Consider the following 15,366-nt stretch of genomic DNA (forward strand, 5'->3'; position numbering starts at 1 on the left):
GAAGTGATTGCAGCTTTTCGTCTGATGTTTTAGTTTTGATTTTTGCCTTCAAACTGTTCTTTTATTTTAATTGTATGCCAACTGCCTTGGTAAAGGTAAAGGACCCCTGGACGGTTAGGTCCAGTCAAAGGCGATTATGGAGTGTGGTGCTCATCAGGCATGTGTCCACAGACAGCTTTCCAGGTCATGTGGCCAGCATGACTAAACCGCTTCTGGTGCAACAGAACACCGTGACGGAAACCAGAGCGCACGGAAACACCGTTTACTTCCCACCACAGCAGTACTTATTTATCTACTTGCAATGGCATGCTTTCGAACTGCTAGGTTGGCAGGAGCTGGGACAGAGCAATGGGAGCTCACCCCGTTGCAAGGATTCAAACCGCCAACCTTCTGAACGGCAAGCTCAAGAAGCTCTGTGGTTTAGACCACAGCGCCACCCGCGTCCCCAACTGCCTTGGACAGCCATATGTGGGAAAGGCAGGATAGAAATCTTTTCAGTAAATGGATACCTTTAATATGGGCTCGCTGAGGTATGAGAAACTAAAAATAAAAGTTAGAAGCAGAAGGTTTCCTCGGAATCTGAACAATGAAATCACATCTAAATTTGACAATATTTTTTTCTTAATTAAAAATCTTTATTGTAATCCCCTCATATTTATTGTGAAAAAATACATTTTATGCGTTATCTGATATGCTTATAAAAACGGAGGATAAAAGTAAATTAGCGGTCATGTGCATTTGTCCTTGTTGCTGTCAAAAACCTTCACAGGCAGCAAAAGTACAAACTGTTAAGAACAGAGATACAGAAACATAGACCAGATATACGTGTTTCGTTGCTTTCATGATAGGATCACCTTCTTTTTGGGAAAGCAAATTGCAGAAATGGCTTGCTGTTAAATTCTGAGATGTTACCGTTTAATTTAAAAACAAACAAAAAAACAGAATGCATTTTCAAATAACATTTGTCAGATCTGTTAAATCTGTCGATATTTTGACATTTATTGTAACTGATACGTGGGAACAATGCAGTGATTCATTTCTATACAGTGTTTTAAGGCACATTCACAGCAGGTATCTCCATTTGGCTTTGGTCCAGCAAATCCTTTGTTGCGCTTATGAGACTGCCTATCCAGGTAAATGAGTATCCGTTGTCCCCTGCGGGTCCTTTTCATGCCCATAGACCTCGACAACATGTATCGTACTTATGGTATGTATGGCAACGTTATGGCCCGGTCCCAGCTGTCTACCGAGTGCACTGCTGGGTTTGGCTGGCTTGCTGTGTAAATCGTTTTCTCCAAAACAGCTGGTCTCTGTGATGCCTCCAGCCCTTTCTTCATGGAAGCTGGAAAAGAGAAGAAACTTTAAAAAAACAAAAAACAAAAAAACTATAGCCTTGATATAGTATTGTCATTGGATTTATTTTTTTCTCTGCAGTAAAGAACTTGTCAATAAATAGCACAGCAGATGAAAATCTGGAATACCCAATAAATAGAGCATGCCTCCCCCAGGTCTGCCAACCAAGGCCTGTCGTCTTGTACCACAAGACAGGGCTTTCACTGTGGTGGTGCCTGCTCTGGTTGTCCCTCCCTCATACCTGCCAAGTTCCAGCCTGAGAAATAAGGGACTGGACCGGAAGTAGCAGACCGGAAGTAGCGCTGCCGCCATTTTGGAACTGGGCGGAGCATGCTCAGAAGCGACTTTTGATGCTGCTCTGCCCTGTTCCAAAATGGCCGCCGCACCAGAAGTCCGCCAAAATAAACCGGGGAAAAACAAAAAAATCCATTTTTTCGGCTGGGGGCAGCTGGAAAAACGGGGGTTTCCCGGAGAGTACGGGAGACTTGGCAGCTATGCCCTCCCTTGGGAGGTTCGGTTACCTCCCTCACTGTTTAGATTTGCTTATCATATCTCTATCTATACATCATTTTTATTAAGTTTTCTGTTTTTCAATTTAAAATACTCATTTTACATCCTTAAGATGTCAATGACTTCCCTTCTTCTCTTTCCATAGTTCATTTTACATATCATAAATCCCTGAATATTTTACAAAAACTGTACTATTCAGTATTCCATTATTGCATCCATCAAAACTTGTTCACAACGTTGAATTGACCTTAATGCTGCCAGCGTTTTCAGCTGTATACATTTATTTCACATATATTCCATAAACGTTTTCCAATCTTCTTTAAATGTACGGTATGTTCTTGTTCTCTTATTCTATGTTAAGTCTGCAAGTTGTCTGTCAACTTAAGTTGCCATTCTTCTTTAGCTGGGACGTCACTCGTTTTCCATTTTCGGGCTAACAAAATATGGGCTGCAGTAGTAGATAGATACTTTATTGTCATTGTACATAGTACAATGAAATTGAATGCCATCCCATAAAAAACTAAGCAAAAACACAATTATACATTTATTTATAACATTCCTAGATCTTGTATTTCCACCTTGTGGAGTCTTCCTAAATCAGGTCTGGGGGCCCTTTTTCAGTCTGAGGCCTTATTCAGTTCTGGGCATCTGGTTGGGGCGGGGAACCACACCCCTGTATCCTTCAAACAGAATGGGTTCCGACAGTCTGTTTGACTTCTGAAACATTTGGAAACCAAAGAGCGTCCTGCAGCCAATTGGAAATTGCACCGGAAGTTCGGCTTCCGAGGCAAAGTTCTCAAACTAGAACACCTGCTTCCGGGTTCGAGTTCCAAGTTGTTTGTGAACTAAGCTGTTCAAAAACCAAGATACGACTGTACTAGATAAATACAAGTCTTTAATAATAATAATAATAATAATAATAATAATAATAATAATAATGGGTGTGTCGTGTAGGCTACTGGAACCATATTAGAGATCCCTGAAGCTATTTCTCAGAAGAGTCACCCACATTTTTCTTATATTAGCTTAGCACAGCCAAAGAGGAAATCAATATATTTCAACAGGAAGTACTGTAAAGGTGTGCAGATTGCTTTAACAACTGCCATTCAAGGGCAACACGTTGTAAAATACACGGTTCAAAAGCAAGTACTTTGAGAAGCCGCAGAAAAATCAAAGGATAAAGATTTTCCAATCAAACGTTGGAAACCGAAATCCAACAAAATGTTATTGACCTAATTTTTGACTTACAGGAATCAGCTTTGGAGGAGGGGGAAGGCTACAGCAGTTACAGGTAACATTTTCCTTTATCCCGTATGTTGTCAACGGCACGTGCTTCCCCTATTGTGTCATATACAGAATTCAATTTTCTTGAGGTAATAATACAAGTGGTTGCAGGTCAAAAGCCAAAGTGATATAACAAGAAGGGAGGAAAGGAGGCAGGAAGATAAAGATTACTTCAGGGAAAAGGTGTGGTTGCTTGCTGCATTTATATCTGATTGCTAGATACCAGGTGACACATAAAAACTACTTTTATTTTCAATGTCTCTGTCAGGAGTAGAGTTTTTTTAAAAAGGGGGGGGGGAACCCAGACAGAAGCATTTTTATATAAAAAAAGTTACGTTCTCTTTACACTAAAGTTGCTTTCCAACTTCTATAATTGACCCCAAAGTGATAGTGTTCTCTGAAGCTGTATGTCGGAGTGTTCAAGAGTCTTTTGGAGAGTGTCAAAGAAAACAAATGATATCTGGATAAATGATGCCCTTTTCAAATGCCACCAAGGACTAGATATGAAACCCCTAGATATGATAAATTCAAATTGACTCAAATAACAACGATCTGACTCCGTATGATTTGTTCACTGCAGGTGGGAGAGGAGGGCGATAGGAACGTGTTTTCACAAATTTTGACCCCACCACATACACACAGAATCTTGTTTCCCTCAGCCATATCATTGGTTCCTTTTATTGTCAACTCTTTATAGCAATCGCAACTTAATGTACAATTATATTACCGGTATATGCACTTGCATTCTGTTGAAATCAAGGCCATTTCTGCACATCTAACTCGGTGCCCGGTTCTGCTCAGTGTCTAAAGGAAATTGCCTGGACAAATTTTCCACTTGCATCAGCATTAGGGTGATGACTTTTTTACAACTTCATTTCCCTGTATCATAATTTGATGAGCTTTCATTAAAGATTAGATAAAATCTTACTTTCAAAGAGATTTGATAAAAAACCTCATGCACAAAATGATTTTAATTTTTTTATTTATCAGTCACTGATATTATTTACTATTTATTTTTGAAGTCACTTTAAGCAGATATAAAATTGAACCCAAGCTTTAGAGTCACATATATACAACATTATACAGTATAGGGTCATCAAACACACAAGGAAGCTTTTTTTAGCTGCAGTAACAGTATAGATGCCACTAGAGGACGATGTTTTGCTACCTCTCCTGTAGGTTCTTTTCCCAGCATGTCCGGCGGGGTCTGCTGGCTGAGTTTTGAGGTCCTAAAAAGGGGCTTTTACCGTGCGCAGGCGTGACATTTGTATACCCTATGTTGCTAAGAACACTACCCATTGTGGAATGTGGTGTTGTGTCCAAATTTGATACGAAATATATAAAGGTAAAGGTAAAGGGACCCCTGACCATTAGGTCCAGTCGTGACCGACTCTGGGGTTGCGCGCTCATCTCGCATTATTGGCCGAGGGAGCCGGCGTATAGCTTCCAGGTCATGTGGCCAGCATGACAAAGCCGCTTCTGGCAAACCAGAGCAGCACATGGAAACGCCGTTTACCTTCACGCTGTAGCGGTTCCTATTTATCTACTTGCATTTTGACGTGCTTTCGAACTGCTAGGTTGGCAGGAGCTGGGACCAAGCAACAGGAGCTCACCCCGTCACAGGGATTCGAACCGCCGACCTTCTGATCAGCAAGCCCTAGGCTCAGTGGTTTAACCACAGCGCCACGAAATATATAGAGAATTGTTAATACAATTTTATGAAATGGTAAAACGGCATACAAAAAAAATTAAAACAGTTTGTGCGTAACCTTTTTAAATATTTCAATGGAATATACCTCATTTTAGTCATTAATAGGCAAAGGTTCATCCATTTGTGCTACAGGAAATAATTTTTGAGGGGAAAAAATGAAAAAGTCATCACCCTAATCAGCATATAAAATCCTAGTAACAATTTCACCTGTTAGAGGTCTACAGACTCCACTGTCATCATAGGCCATGATTCTGCTGCAGAGCAACTAATTGTGCATTAATGTTGCACATTACTATGGTACACAAGTTGCACATCCCTACTGGAAATAAAAAGGAAATGTCTCCACTGTGCTTGAAGGGGTATAAGGCTCATGGGATTAATGGCACATGTAGAGGGAATATGAACATGTGATAAGATTTGGGGGCAACATGAGCGAGATCATGAAATATATCTGATTCTGTGTTTGAACCTATTTCCTATTGGCTGCAGTGGTTTGAATCTTAAGAGTGTTTTGATTCTGAAGTGGGGATGTTATTGTTCTATTATGTTTATATTTTGTGAATGGTTGTGGTATTGTTTAATGGAAGCGCAGTATGGACATTTTTGAAATAACAATAATAAATGAATAAATGTTAACGTTATTTTCCAAGGACCATAAATATATTCTTTGTAAAGACCAGATAATCTTCGGAGGGAGGAGTCACCACTCACTTAGAAGGCAGACTGGAGGGACTCATATGCCAGCTCTTTAAAGAGAGATCCATGTATGGGATATTGTGAAATACGGTATTGCCACACCTGGTGACTTTGATAAAACATGGCATCCCTTTATCTTCCATCAGGAGGATGGTTTCTGTGTTCATAGACCACCACAAGCTTGGATACTTGTATGAAAAGGAATTTTTAAAAATGCCCATGTACACTACAAGGGTGGAACTGCTATATGTGATGTATTATTTGCACTCTTTGGCCACTTCTATCTGATTGATCATTGTTCATTCTTCTTAACACTTTGATAAGTCTATTTGGTTTTTGAAAATGAATTTCTCCAATTCATTAGTGTTCTGATGAGAATCCACATGAACACCCGTATCAGCAAATGCATGCAGAAGGTTGCATTCATAAGCAGATCTGTCTTGCTGGATCAGCGGGAGGCTGTCTTAATTTTGTTGTTGTGTGCAGCTTTGATCTCAGTTTGCATCCCTCCATTCATTATAAAACAGATAGGAAAAGACAAGTGATCACCAGTTGAGTTCAGAAGAATCAACTTAATTTCCCCTTTGTGTTGTTTCTAATGACAATAATGTGAACAGGACTTGCAATAAGACTCCAGCACTGTAAGACATAACAAGTATGCTCTTCTGTTTCCTGATTGACATTGGAAATTGCTTTGCACGGGAATTTCTTCTGAAAGGTGGTGGGTAGAAATCTTTGCTTGTGTTATAATGCACAACATTTGGGTGGGAATAATGCAGCTGTTGTGGAAACAATAATGGCTTGTATATGACAAAGCATACAGAGTTTGCAACAGGATTTTATAACATAATTTCATGGTTATATGACTAAAATTTACCTTAATCAAAGGGTTTGGGAAGAGTATACCAAAAGCTCTATTTATTTTGAGCTTTTATCCTGTATTTTTATCTTGTGAACCACCCTGAGATATTTGGGTGAAGGGCGGTATATAAATTTAATGAATAATAAAAATAATAATAGTAATATCCAGAGTTCAAATCATCCAGATTTCACTAGGTGATGGCGCAGCCAAAAGAATCTCTCCAGCAACTCACAGGGGCAGATGCTCATCCAGATTATGGAGTCCCAAGCCATTTGGGCCTTTATAGACTAACACAAGCACCTTGAATTAGGTTCAGTACAAGCAGCCGGTGCAGATTTTTCAAGCGCAGTGTTCTATGGTCTCATGCAGCTGTGCTGGTCAGCAATCTCTCAGCTGCATTTTGCACTACCTGCAATTTCTGAACCCTGCTCAAAAGCAGGATCGCAATGCCATAGTCAACCCTGGCACGTGGATTACTGTACTAAGGTATCCCTGTCCCTGAACATCCAGAACTAGTAAACCAGCCAAACTGGGAAACAGATGCTCTATGCCACCACACCCATGAGCCTCCAGCAACAAGGTTCAAGGAAGAACCCCAGACTTCATCCAAATCTCAGACCTGATCTACAACACCTCCAACACCAACTTCAGTTTATTGGCCCTCATCCAATTCATTGACACCCCAAACTCTGACTTAGCACCTGAGCAGCGTCTCCTGACTCTTACGGAAAAGGGAGCTGGAGCTGGATGTTATCAGCATACCAATGACACTTCATCCCCAGTCCCTTGATAATCACTTCAAATGGCTTCATAACTATCATAAATAACACGAGGGGCAAGCTGGATCCCTGCGAGACCCCTCAGCACAATTGCCAGGGGGCTGAGTAAAAGTCCCCCAAAGCTACTCTTTGGAATTGGTCATGGAGCTAGCGGCAGAATGGCCAGAATCTCATGTCTCCGGATTCCCAGCCCACAGAGCCGACCCAAGAAGATAGCATGATATTGAAGTCTGTTGCAAGATGAGGGGAATTAGCAGGGGCACACTCTCTATGTCCTTCTCCCAATACAGACAGATCATCAGTCAGGATGACCAAGCTGTTTCATGCCAAAACCAAGATTGAAAAGCATCCAGCTAATTGGCCTCCTCTAAGTATGCCTGGTGGGACGCAGGTGGCGCTGTGGGTTAAACCACTGAGCCTAGGGCTTGCCGATCAGAAGGTTGGCGGTTTGAATCCCTGCAACGGGGTGAGCTCCCGTTGCGTGGTCCCTGCTCCTGCCAACCTAGCAGTTCGAAAACATATCAAAGTGCAAGTAGATAAATAGGAACCGCTACAGCAGGAAGGTAGAGGGCGTGTCTGTGCGCTGCTCTGGTTTGCCAGAAGCGGCTTTGTCATGCTGGCCAGATGACCTGGAAGCAGTACACCGGCTCCCTCGACCAATAATGTGAGATGAGCGCCGCAACCCCAGAGTCGGTCACGACTGGACCTAATGGTCAGGGGTCCCTTTACCTTTGCCCTTTAAGTATGCCTGGCACTGAACAGCCACCACCCTTTGGAGTTTTGGGCCTTCAAAGGGGATATGAAGGCTGGATAGCTCAGCTGGTGAGAGCATGAGTAACTGGGTGGAAGTTGTCATACACTTCTGGGTCCCTCTGGACCCAGTGCTTCTTAAGGAATTTAACTGGAACTAAGCCCTGTTTTGTGGAAGAAAGGGAGAATATATATATATATATATATATATATATTAGAAGCAATAAAGTTAGTGTCTGCAGCCATGTTCATGCTGGCTGCCCTCTAACAAGAAAATGCTTTTGAACATAAGAAGAAAGAAAGGATGCTGCAATGACCAGCTGCAGTGACTAGTATCTCCCCGAGTGGGCCCTCTTTTGTCCATGATGGCGCAGATGTTGCTCCCATCATCATCTGCCAACTTCCTGAGATCCAGCCCCAGCTGCGCTGCAGCAGACTGTGGATGTACCTAAAAGCAACTGGGCAAGTACTTGTGAGGGCAAAGGACGGAATCAGCAGGTTTATATAAATCCCCTTGGCTTCTAGGAGCACCAAGTAGCATCAAGCCTTAAAGGGCACCAGAGGACAAAAACCTTCTGAACACAGAGGGAAAAAAGAGAATTTTGATATTTGACTATAAAAACACAAAATTTTAAAATGCAGCTAAACTTTCTAAAGTTAACTTTCCAATCTTTTCACTTACAGTACACCATCTTGAAAAATACATTTGACCCTATTTCACAAAGATTGCAACCTTTACAAAAACATTTTTAACTTGCTACCAATTTGACAGCCTACTCCCTCAATTTGCCCCCACATTGCTGCTAAGTACTGAGGTGTTGAAGCCTACTCATAGCACTTTAACTGTCATATATATATAAATATATATATATAGTTTAAGCGCATGTAAATTCTTGGTTAATTTATGAATTTTCTGCCAAAGGATACATCAGTGGCCACCAGCTTAGATGCCTTTAATAGCTGATTAAAACTTAGTGCAATCCTAAGAGCAGAAGATCTGGCCAAAGGCCTGTCTAGGCTAGCATCCTGTTCTCACAGTGGCCAACCAAATGCCCATGACCACAAGCAGGGCCTGGACACAACAGGTCTCTCCCCACTTTCTGGTTCCCAGCAACTGATATTCAAAGGGTGGGCCTACTCAGAAGTAACTCCCTATTCATCAGATATAATCTGTACAGTCCTATATAGTTTGGGCCAGGTTTGACTAAATAGCTGTGTTAGTGGGAGCCAGCGCAGTAAGTCCCACTAGTGTAATGGGACTTTCCACACGTCTCACTTCTGTCCCCGTTTCCTCCTCAATACTGCTTGGGAAGGTCAGGAGATCCGCCCAGAACACCCAGCAGGGAGGAGGAGCGAGGAGATTGTTCCATCAAGCAAGCAGAAACACTTGGGCTGATGGAACCATTGCCTTAGTGTGACATTGAATTCCACACTTTATATTCCTGCCATATAAAAATAAAAAAAAACCAGGGAGATCAGTTCCCTAATCTGACTTTGCACTTCTTTTCCCTAAATTGTAGCTATGCTTAGCTGTGACAGCAAAACATTCTTTAGCTCTTTAAGGGGCTTGTGTCATTGTCTGTGCTAAAACCCCAGGTGGCATCAGGGTTTCACTGATATTTGCCCACAGTTAACAGACAAGAGTGTTTATTTGAGGAGTAGTATAAACAAATTCAAAGTAAACTGAAGTGTGGGATCAATGTAAGAACTACTAATCTCCGAAACCTATTCCCGGTCAGTTAATACCTCTGCTTCCTTCCCACCCACTTCCTCTCTTGCAACAGTCCTCTGACATAAATTCCAAACATCACTCCAACTGTCATTCTATTCTCTCTTCCGTTTCCACCCCCCACTTACCCTTAATCTTCCATTCTCCAAGTGATCTCCACCCTCTGACCCCAAACATGGTCAACTCGCTTATTTTTTGCATAACCTCTCGCAGGCAACAGCCCACTTCACTGTGTACATTTATTCCTTCCTTTCCAAATGCAGCCAAGATATTGCTGTTTTGTTTTTGTTTCGCCCCTGAATGTTCGGTTTGCTTGTTTTTCCTAAACGGGCCAGTTGTTTGCTAATAGATTTTTTTCTTTTTTGTTCATAACACACAGCGCTAAAGCATTCTGAAGCAACGCTTCAGAAAAGCTACAGCATCTCAGTCCTTCAGAGGCAACTTCTAAAAATACCCAGTAAATACTTCTGTAGGAGTGCACCAATTAGCAGCCCTACCAAAAAAAAAAAAAGATTTTTCATGGAAATACACATCAGCTGCTCCTAATGGAGAAAACAGAGCCTCTCACACCTAGAGTCAAATGCACAGCCTTTACAAGTCACCCAGCAATTAGTTCACTGAACCAGGGCTTTTTCCCCATTAGCATTTCAGCTAGATAAAATGGTGGCAAAGTGGAAAATGTTGAGCCTTTGAAAAGTGGGGTGATGTGCAGTGTGTGTGTGTGTAGCATTTAAATCTTCTGAAAACAACCATGCCAGAAAATATATAAATATATCAATACTCAGCATCTACAGCTCTGAAGGCCAAACTAGATTAACATTCCTCAGCATTGGAAGCTACTTTATGCCATCAAACGATTTATCCATCTAGTCCTGAATTATCCACTGTCGAGGGTCTTAAGCAAAAATTGTTTACACCATCATCTGCTTAGCTGGTCCTTTAAAACTGCAAATACTAAGGACTGGACTTTGGGCTTATTGTATGTGATGCATATAGGTTCAGCCACTGAGCTATGGCCCTGCTCCTAAAATCTTTCTCCTAATATCTCCTTATATGCTTTGGTTAAAAGTAGCTATGGTTGGGATGGTTGGGAAAGGCTGGGGCTCTTGTCTTACCCACCTCCTCTCTTCTGCTAATAGAAGCTTTGGGACACAATTTCCATTGGAAAATCCATTGGAGTGGGGGGAGATAAATTCCTCCTGCCAAGCTCCAGCTCTCAAATACAAATCACACCTGTTCCATGGCTGCTTTGACCAAAGGGGAAAAAACCACGACATTGCCAATCTCCCACATCACATTGAGTTTGGCCCTTTAATAATAATAATAATAATTTATTATTTATACCCCGCCCATCTGGCCGGGTGTCCCTCGCCACTCTGGGCGGCTTCCAACACACATCAAAACACATTAAAATATCACAGACTAAAAACTTCCCTAAACAGCATTAAAAAAATGCATCTCTTTTACTTGAACAGACTGGATGTCAAATGCAAAACATTTTCTTTAGGTTCTTGTTTGCATTTGCCCCACATGCTCAACAGCCATTGCCTCAAGAGGTAATGGAAAGAAGAGCAGTTTCTGAGCACTTGGCAAGGAAAAAGCTTTCGGTTTGTCAAGGGCAGATATGGGCCCTCTCTATCTGGCTCTTAAAACTCTTCCTGCCCTGGTCCTCAAGTGTCTTTGCCTGAGTGGGATGCATCCTCGAGCTCTGATCATGCCTCTTGCTTCCCTGGAAGGATGGAGGGGCATGTGAGGCTGTATAAGAACTAGCCTACTTTACAAAGGTAAAAATCACACTTGTTGCTCCACCCACTTTTGCCTTTAGCCCTGCCCACCCCGGAATGTGTCCCTTGAGGTGAAAAAGGTTCCACACTCCTGGTCAAGAGGAACTTGGCTAGAAAAGGGAAGTGCCTGACTTTCAATATAAGAAGTCCAGTTCAGTCTTTTCACAACAGCACCGCCTGTAGGTCCAGAGAGGGATGTCCTGCAGTGAATGAATGTGCAGCCAACTCGTCCATAACATGAGGCTATTTCACACAGGTAGGTAGCTGTGTTGGTCTCCCATAGTCGGAATTTTTTTTAAAAAAAATCCTTCCAGTAGCACCTTAAGGAATTTTTTAATTTTGTTTCAGCTATTTCACACGGCAGCCTTAAATTTCAGTGGCACAACAGTGTGGTGAAAATCAGAACGGAAGGAGGGAGGATAGAGACCTTGAAAAACAATGTGTTACAATGACACTTCATTTGTTGTCTTCCAATTTCATTTGTTATATAATGCATTACAAGGCTTCTTCAGACTGCACTTACTCTGCAAATGCCTCTTTACTGCCTTGCTGTTTAAAATAATTGATGTGTTCAGGATGAAGAAGATTTGATTCTGTCTAATTCATTACAAAACAAATGTCCTTTAAGTGATGCACAAAGCTGTCACCCCATTTGTCAGCTTCAAGGCATGTCACATAATACACTGGACCCATGGCTGTTAAGTCATTCAATGAATATAGATTTCAATTCAAAAACCTACTATATGGCCCAAAAGAGTTAGGCGTTTTTGATTAATGGCCCATAGGCTTGCCCTACCATTAGGGAAAATGAGGTTCCACCTCAAGCAATGAAGTAGGGGCAGCGTTTGCAGCAAAAGGCAATTGTCCAGACTCCTGTAGGCACCTCCGACTATTTCTGTCCACCAGAACCACCACCATCTCCCAGGGAATCACTTTAACAGATTGGAGAACTGGGCCCAAACTAACAAAATGCATTTCAATAGGGACAAATGTAAGGCTCAGCATTTAGGCAGGAAGAACCAGCTGCGCAGATATAAGATGGGGGACACTTGGCTTACCAGTAGTAGGTGAGAAAAGGATCTATGGCTCTTGGTGGACCACAAGCTTAACGTGAGTCAACAGTGTGATGCAGCAGCAAAAGAAAAAGCTAATGCAATTCTAGGTTGCATGAACAGATGCTCCAGGCACCACTGGCACCTGGCCCCCAAAATATTGCACAGATGGAAATATGGCCCATGGACTGAGGTTTCCCCACCGCTGGTTTAATGCGATATACAAACCAGGGCAAAGCATGGACTCAACCCCAGACATGCCTTTCCATAACACATGGATGGAGCCACAGGAGAATGACAGAATGGGTCCAGGAAGTGTGTCCCTGCTCTTCCCCTCAGGTCCCTGAAACTGAGTGAGGGTGAACTCCCAGGTAGGGCTATAGTAAAACAGTCTGTGCTCCACAGAGATTAGCACAGAATAGAGACAGAGACGTAGCTAGGTGATCTTGCGCCCCTGGCAGAACTGTCCAGATTGCGCCCCCTAGGGAATGTGGCACAGAAAAAATTAGGGGAAAACAGGGGCCCCGCATATCATATAAAGACCCTCTATTTAAAACCTTTTCTTATGGGGCAATAATTGATATTTTTATTTATAGACATATTTATGTAAATATTTTTAGCAGCTTTTGCGCCCCCTCCTTGCCTGCACCCCTGGCGGGGGCCTTCCTCACCACCCCCTAGCTATGGCCCTGAATAGAGATTCTGAGATTTTAGTGAAACAGACTCTTGCAGGCCAAGTATTTGCTGCTTTATATATTTTATTTGTGTTTAAATTGAAAACAACTGTCCTGCTTAGTAAACAAAATGGTACAAATTCCAGAAATGTAAATATGGACTGCATATTCATCTAATCTCAGCACTTCATTACATGCAGGTGTCTAAAATTAAAAGCAAGCTCTTAATCCTTTTGACGAAGTGCCCTAGGATATAATCACTGTGTAATTAGCTTTTTAAGTGTATGTAAAACCCCTCAAAACTCAAAAATTGATTAAGTAGTCACTAGACTTTGTACCAAATGTACCATTTCCTGTGTTTTTTTTACAGGTACATCACACTGGTTTAAAGCTAGCGATAAACTATACAGTAATTAATTGAATTTGCTGTGGTCTATCCTGCACTTTTTTTAAAAGCCAAGCTAATGCTTACACTAGAATCTGCTATCAAAAGTAATTTTAAAAAAATACCTCACCACCACCATGTGAAATGAGAAGTTTTCATTTATTTGTTTATTATTTTGTTCATGTTGATTATGCACTGCCCAATGACAAAAGGTTCTCTGGGATTTTAATGGGTCTACTCCGAGTATGATTTAGTTGGCTATCCCCAATATAATACAATAAAAAGACAAGAATATAAAATGCAGCATTAGAACTTCAGGTAAGATCAGGAGCAGAACAGAGAGCAAAGAATAAAAATCAACAAAGCTAAAACAGAGTTGAAAGTGACATTTAAAAAAAGCAGTGCATAGCTGCCAAGTTATCCCTTTTTTTAAGGGAAATTCCCTTAAGGGAAATTCCCTTAGGATTCCTCGCGGGAAAAGGGAAAACTTGGCAGCTATGAAGCAGTGGCACCCCATTTACAAAGACCCTTTCACTTTTAGCCACCTGCCAGCTCAGTGGGCTGAGACATTTCAATAAAGGCCTCAGATGAAGACCTCAGGTCTGAGCAAGGACATATGGGCTTGCAATACATAGCTCATTTGTGTTGTTGTATGTCAAATAGAAATGGGACACTCACATCCACGCCCCAGTCACAGATTTGATCCTAAGGAGGGTGCTAAACGCTGGAGAGTTGCCACTGCAGCCATTCACACTGTTGTGGTTGTTGGCATCCATCTGTCTTAAGAGGCAATGGAGTGTGCCTCTGCGGATGAAGTCAAACCACTGTGTTAGCATCACCTCCCCGTATAGGGCAGGTGCGACGAAAGACCCTTGCTTCCGTCTTATTTATTCTACCTCTCCTGTTATTAACAGAACTAATAGGGATGGTCTGGGGTAAGCCGAGCCTCTCCCGCCCCCTATTGCTCCCCTTAGCCTTTCTGTATTCCCTCATGCACTCGAGGGTTTTGTTCTATTTCCTCATTTTTATACAAAAGAGAGTCCTCTTCCAGCACAACCGTGGCCAGGTACCTATTAAAGTTCAGGGCTGTATCTGAGACTATCCCTTGTGTCCACAGTATAGGGAGTTCGGCCTCTAAGAATCCCTTTCTGTAAAAGCTTGCCCCTTCCCTGAGGTAACTTTATGACACCCTGGGTCTGTCTGCCTGCCTCGCCCTCTTGGTGCACCCCCAAAGATACAAACTAACAGTTCCACTCTTGAAGGAAATGTTGTCCTTTTAATGGGTGTCCTCATGAATGAATTTCATGTACCTTGGCTGGAAAATAACACAGACGATTTTCTGATTGGCACTTTAACACTGGAAATTTTATTTCTCAAGAACGTAATGGTTGCTTTAGCAAGCATGTCAAACCTGCAGCCCTCCAGATGTTTTGGACTACAATTCCCATCTCCCCCAACCACTGGTCCTGCTAGCTAGGGAACATGGGAGTTGTAGGCCAAAACATCTGGAGGGCCGCAGGTTTGACATGCCTGCTTTAAGGTATTCCTGTTGTACAAGCTTAGTTTCAATGGTAATAACCTTGTTATTCATGTACTAGATAACCTAACAACTACCTAACCTAAACCTACTCTCCTAGATCTTCTTTACAACCACCCTCACACTCACACTCCCCAGCACCCTCTCAACTGACCAAATGGCTGTCCCTTCTCTTTAAACATTCAACCATTCGCTATAACAAACAGCGTAAAAACGTCACAGCAGGCATAGGCAAACTCGGCCCTCTAGATGTTTTGGGA

The 15,366-nt window shown here is 42.1% G+C and overlaps 1 protein-coding gene across 1 annotated transcript in view; it reads right to left on the reverse strand.

Annotated features, from left to right (window-relative positions):
• Nucleotides 1-928: 928 nt before the first annotated feature.
• The window catches only part of SUSD3 (sushi domain containing 3), a 58,317-nt gene continuing 43,879 nt past the window's right edge, over nucleotides 929-15,366 (reverse strand). The window contains exon 5 of the mRNA XM_035106317.3: nucleotides 929-1,342. Within this exon, the coding sequence (XP_034962208.2) occupies nucleotides 1,126-1,342 (217 nt within the window). The 3' untranslated portion in view covers nucleotides 929-1,125. The remainder of the gene's footprint in view (nucleotides 1,343-15,366) is intronic.

Source organism: Zootoca vivipara, chromosome 2 (assembly GCF_965207765.1).
Source record: "Zootoca vivipara chromosome 2, rZooViv2.hap1.1, whole genome shotgun sequence".
In the NCBI taxonomy this organism is placed as follows: Eukaryota; Metazoa; Chordata; class Lepidosauria; order Squamata; family Lacertidae; genus Zootoca; species Zootoca vivipara.